This window comes from Clupea harengus, chromosome 21, assembly GCF_900700415.2.
Source record: "Clupea harengus chromosome 21, Ch_v2.0.2, whole genome shotgun sequence".
Classification (NCBI taxonomy): Eukaryota; Metazoa; Chordata; class Actinopteri; order Clupeiformes; family Clupeidae; genus Clupea; species Clupea harengus.
This window is the reverse complement of record NC_045172.1, coordinates 10,062,471-10,068,655: the sequence shown is the minus strand read 5'-3', so window position 1 is coordinate 10,068,655 and position 6,185 is coordinate 10,062,471. Positions and strand designations below refer to the sequence as shown.

Below are 6,185 nucleotides of genomic sequence, written 5' to 3'. Positions count from 1 at the left end.
CTGTCTCTCTGGTGTGGTATATAGCTGTGTTAATGCCTCTGTGTAAAACAGTCTGTGTGCCTGGTCAATGGAGAGTATCAGTTTCATAATGCGCAGTATTATCATGGCTTCATCGCGCATGCCAGCTCAAGTCCTGTTCTTGCCGGAGGTTGTTAAATTATACCACCCTGCCCAGGGGGTTATGTTTGGGAGTGTGGGCAGATGGGCATTGAATCTGGGCAGCTGGCACCTTTGCCTCCTTCACACCTCCATAAGAGGTGTTCACTTCAATTGACATGCACACACACACGCAATTACACACACATACACACACACACACACACACACACGCGCGCACATAGTGTTGGTAGTGGTCTGTAGGCTTTGGGTGTGAACACTGATTTATTTGCATAATATATTCTACATGTATATATATGCAACTCAAGGCCATTTATCCACCCCCACACATATGCATGTATACACACACACACATACACTTCCATATTTAATCTGTCCTGACCACTGGTCTGTGCAGTTGTTCCCTTGTGAATGTAAGTGACACCAATGTCATCAACTCCATGTCATGCATTCTCAGTCTACAGCTGTCTGTTTCGAATGTGTTTGTATGGATTGCTTTCATGCTCACTGTGTGTTTGTTTGTGTGTGTGTGTGTGTCTCTGTCTGTGTTTGCGTGTGTGTGTGCGTACTGCGTACTATTGAAAGAGAATACGTTAACTCTTCACCGAGATAGTAGGGGTGGGAGAATTCTTGTCCTGTTTGCCATAGTAATCCTGAAGTGGAAATGGTAAGGTGTGGAGGATCACAAGTTTCTGTAGCAAAAATGCTATTGAATCTGAAGTACACCATCTGTGCAACCTTTGAGAGAATTTACTAAGGGAAAAGAGAGAAATAAAAGGTTTTGGTTAATCAACAGGTTTGATGGTGTCATTTTCACATGGCAGGAAAAGGACAGAAAAAAGGGCTAGATGAATTCAGTCAGAGGTGTCTCAACACCAGATTAGGGAGCCAATGGTTATAAATCAAGAGTTGGCTTCATAAATCATACAATGTGATTTGCATTGCTGAAGCATTTTGTGTGTGCGTGTGTGTACGAATGAGTGGGTGTGTGTGCGTATGAAGAGAGAGGGAAAAAAAGCGCAGTGACACTTTTGAAGGCCTTTCCAAACGCCAGAGCGATGCCAAAGTTGGCTGTGGGGCTACTGTCATGGACTCACGTGGAAACCGATGTGCTAGGCTGCAGGTTCATCTGTGTGTTCATCTGTATTTACTTGTCTGTGTCTTTAAACACACACACACACACACACGCTAGTGCTACAGACACATGGACACCTGTCACTCTTATTAGATCGTCTGTGTGTCTTTGTCGCACACACACAGCCGGTTCAGGTCTTAGTTTCCTAAGCTTGAGGATGAGGATAAATCTCTGATGAAAATAATGCCGTTTCAGCGGCAGGCTGGTCACATGATGCCTCACAATCTAATTCTCAGGGGTGTGGCCAAGTAATGTAATTATCACTGCTTAGGGAGATTAGTCCGCAGAGAGGATGGAGAAAGGGATATGAAGGGGAGAGTAGAGTGATAGAAAAAAGGAGGGAGAGGAAGAACAAGTGAGAGGGGCGTGTAGAGAAAAACCGAGGGGAGGGGGAGAAAGAATGGAATAATGAGAGATGGGATGGGAGAGAGTGTAGTGTCCAGGACAGCGGGGGGGGGGGGGAAATAGGCATGGAAGAGGGGCAGGGTAAGAGGAGGAGAAGGAAGAGGGGCAGGGTAAGAGGAGGAGAAGGAAGAGGGGCAGGGTAAGAGGAGGAGAAGGAAGAGGGGCAGGGTAAGAGGAGGAGAAGGAAGAGGGGCAGGGTAAGAGGAGGACGAGGAAGAGGGGCAGGGTAAGAGGAGGAGTTGTTGGAAAGACAAAAAATTGTGTCGGTCACTCCGTCATTTATTTGGAAAAGCCAAGGAAGAGCGTTTGCCGTCAGACGGCACAGACGTGCCTATAAGGAAGATCGGAACCAGCAGACAGAACATACTGTGTGTGTGTGTGTGTGTGTATATATATATTATATATATATATATGTGTGTGTGTGTGTGTATATACATATATATATATTTATTTATATATATTTATATTGTGGAGAGCACCTCACAGTTTCTAAAATGCCCCTGAGACCCTTTAGGAAAATGAGCAAAAGGAGGATGGTCATAGAGGGAAATGTTGAGAGAACAAATTCAGAGGACAGTTATTATGATTGATGAGGGAAAATATATATATATATATATATATATATATATATATGTTGAATACAAATGTATTAAATTATGTTTAATTAATTTTTGTAGGTGAGAGGTCATTGCATTCTGTGGCATGATGACCTGATGACGTCTTACGTAGACGTGCTGGAGAGCAATGTGTGAATGGCCGGCAAGAGTGTAATGGCACTCATTAAAGCAGACAAGTGTGAAGGTGTGTGCGTGTGTGTGCGTGTGTGTGTGAGTGTGAGTGAGTGTGAGTGTTTATGTGTGTCTGACTGCACTCAACAGGGGTGAGTCTCCTGTAATCCCAATCCCATTCAGATTAAGGGATGATGAACCTAGCGGAATGCCTTGTAGGTCGGAGTTGAACCGCAGGGGCACACACGTAGGAACACTTTCACATACAAACGGCACACACACCCACACACACACTCCCCCACACATACACACACACACACCCAGTCTCCACTCCAAAGGAGCAGGTTTCACGGTGTGAGGGACTATTCGATAGCTGTTGGACATGCAAACTTGACATGCTCTGATGCAGCGCCTTCAGTGGGTGGGTGAGGTGCTATTTGCTCTTGTTTTTTTTACCCGTGATTTTGTAAAATAGTTACTGTGAATGAAAAGTGGTTTAGTAAATCAAGCTTGAATTTTCCAAACCAAGTTTCAAATTTCAAATATGGGCATTTAAAAAAAAAAATTGGGAAGCATTTTGTTATCGGTCTTAGGGCTCTGGATGATTGCACTGAATGTGAAGCATATGGTCTCGTACTAGGGCTTCATGTGTATGATTGTGGTGCTATAATGATATTATTAATGTGTTATGCTCAGCTTGATGGCTCTCTGTCAGTAATGTCAGCTAGTATTGCAGTGGGCTTGATCATGTGTGGCATAGATATCCAGGTAACAGACTCTGGTCGAGGGACAAATGAAAGAGTGAGAAATAGAGTCCATCGTTAAGGATACGATTTGAATATTTCTTTTTTTAATTAGTTTTAATTAATAATATTATGTAATCCTACCACATAATTTATTTCTCCTCAGGACATTCACTGCATATTATAAACCTTTGAGCACCTCCAGATAGAGTCTAGAATGATCCGTTTCATTCCATTCAGTTCAGATATAGTCAAGCAATACTGTTGTGCCATACTGTAGTCTAACCTAGTCTACCCTAATTGACACAAATTAAGTGATTGACTGATTTACTGACGAGGTTAGGGCATTGCAGTTGCCAGTGACAGTGTGAAACTGGGGTAACTGTTATCTGGTTTACTGTGCTGAAGCTTATGTTAATAGAAGCTTTATGTTACTTGAATAGGCAGTAATGTACTTAGTGTGTGCTGGCGAGTCTGTGTATATATGTGCGTGTGTGTGTGTGTGTGTGTGTGTGTGTGTGTGTGTGTGTGTGTGTGTGTGTGTGTGTGTGTGTGTGTGTGTGTGCGCCAATGCCAATTCTAGCACTGTGGGCCATGCTTTGGCTTTGGCTGTGTCTCCGCTGCACGCTGATTGGCTGCTGGTGCGGCATGAGGGCGGGGCTCCAAACTCCATTCATTTTGTGAATGGCTCTCAGTACTCTCCTCGTAGTGCCACACACATACACACACGCAAATTCACACAACGACGCTGAAAGGAACCATGCTGAATTTAGAGGGTTTGGCAGTCATCTTAGACCACGGTTGGTGAGAATAAATGTGTGTCTAAACTGATGCCTCACTGATTAGCTATAAGCTACTTATTTGTTTTTTGGGGGGGAAACTCATATTTGCCACTCATATTTGCATGTGAGTCTGTGTATGCTGGTGCGGTAGCCGCCTCTGCTCTCATGCAGTGGCGAGGCAAAGGGAAGCGGGGCTTTTCATTATTGATGAAGGTGTCAGGTGATGCTGCGAGGCTGAGTCACGGCACACAAAGACACACACACACACACACACACACACACACACACACACACAACATGCGCGTCCTAATAAGCATCTCTCACTCTGCTTGCACGTGATATGGCGAAGCCTCTCTTGGGCTCTCGCTGTGTCTCTAGATCATGGTGAATTCAGACACACAGAATTTGATATAGTCACTTGGTGTATTTGTGTCCTCAATGATTTTGCCAATTGTAAGTTAGCCTGTGTACATTAATAACTGTGTGGTTGTCTTTTTATAAGCTGTGGTACAGATACACTCACTAAATTCATGTTACTGAACAGTAGCTAAATAATCCTTTTAAGGAAGTTAACTGTTCGCCACTGCCCTGGTGTAGCTTTTAGCTGGCAGGGGAAGTTTTCAGGCACTCTGGATTGCCTGCCCCCAGGGGACTTCATTCACCAGGTCTAGCACTGCTTTGATGAATTGTCCAACTGTAATTGTCAGCCATGATCTTATCATAAACAATTTAGCAGGCAAAAGTTTTAGACTGAATTATGTAACAACATCCTGTAAGACAACTTTATTTCAGGCTTTTTTTGTTTTTTCAAGCCTGAATGGACTCACAAACATTTTTAATAGCGGCAACCTGAACTGCTTTGTTTGGTTGAACGCAAGAGAATAATTGTATGTGGCTGAGTGATATACTGCTGGCTTCCCAAAGGGAGAATGGCACACAGACGTGGTGAGGGGGGAATCGGTGTGAGGCCACTCTTCCATCCTCCGCAGTAGTATCAATGCTGAGGTTATGGGGCATACAGGAGTGAGACGACACTCTATTAGAGGTGTGTTGGACTGGCAAAAGGGTGTGACTCTGCTAAAGGGTGCCTGCTGAGGGTAGAGATAGATGTTAGCTCTTCACCTCTCGCTTTCTCTCTGTCTCTCTCTTTCATTCACTTACCCTTGTGAAGGCTTTCTCGTTCTCACCCTCTCTCTCTCTTTCTTTCACCCATTCTCTCTCATATTATCTCGCCATCTTCCTCTCACCTGCTTGTTTTCCACCTGCCTGTCCTATTTTTCTCTCACATTCTTTCTTTCTCTCCCTCTCTCTCTCTCTCTCCCTCCCCCTCTCTCTCTCTCTCTCTCTCTCTCCCTCCCTCTCTGTCGTCTCTTCTGCCTCTCCACCTCTCTCCACACTGTGCAGCGCTCCGGGCCCTGATGCTCTTAAAGGCTTAAGCGGAGCAGGAAACCAGGAAACGAGGTTAACTGAGATTAGATGTGTCTATGAACCCAGCGCTTGCCAGCAACATGTTGGCTGCAGCGCAGATGCCCTCATCTTCACAGTGGAGACACCCTCCTGTGTGAGGACAGCCTACCTGTAGCTGAACCAAGACAGCTAACCGCTAACATGCCAACGCTATAAGTTTGGTTTCAGGAGTGTATATGAAAAGACTAAAAAGACATACATGTCCTGTACTTTGAAGTCATTTTCTCTTGAGCATTAATGGAAGAAATTATAGTTGAAGAACGGTAAGAATGTTCATAAATATGTGGTGTCTTAGCCTTGAGAGGATTGAAATATCTGATTCTGAACACATGAATACTTGTTAGTGTATGGGTCCTCATGGTTGTGTTCCTTCACACCATACTACCACACTACTACTGTGTCTCCTTGGGCGCTTGACACATCTTGCAACTGACCACTGCCCTGAACTATTTATTTGGGTTCTAACAGAGAACTATGTGAGAGTTTCCACTTGTTGTAGTGCCACCGGTCACAGTGCTGATACAGTGCATTTGAAAGCTGTCTGCTCAGGGTGTTTGGATGAGAGTTGGCTCCCAGTGGGCCAGACGGAAACAGCGGGTGGTGAAGTGGGATGAGATGTGCTTTGTTCCCTGGGTCACAGCAGCCTGCCTACCTGGTTCCACTGTAGTTTGACTCCCAACAGTCAGTTTTTTACTCAGGTGATGGGTTATTGTTTAAGTTTCTGAAATATCCCCCAGAGCTTATCCTACAAAAGACAAGCATCAAATTCCTTTGTGTGGTTTGTGTGCATAAGCATAGGCTCTCGTGC

At 44.5% G+C, this 6,185-nt stretch overlaps 1 protein-coding gene across 1 annotated transcript in view; it reads left to right on the top strand.

Annotated features, from left to right (window-relative positions):
- Positions 1–2,370: 2,370 nt before the first annotated feature.
- The window catches only part of LOC105911772 (insulin-like growth factor 2 mRNA-binding protein 2), a 25,773-nt gene continuing 21,958 nt past the window's right edge, over positions 2,371–6,185 (top strand). The window contains exons 1-2 of the mRNA XM_042702955.1: positions 2,371–2,403; positions 2,605–2,810. Coding sequence (XP_042558889.1) covers positions 2,371–2,403; positions 2,605–2,810 — 239 coding nt within the window. The remainder of the gene's footprint in view (positions 2,404–2,604; positions 2,811–6,185) is intronic.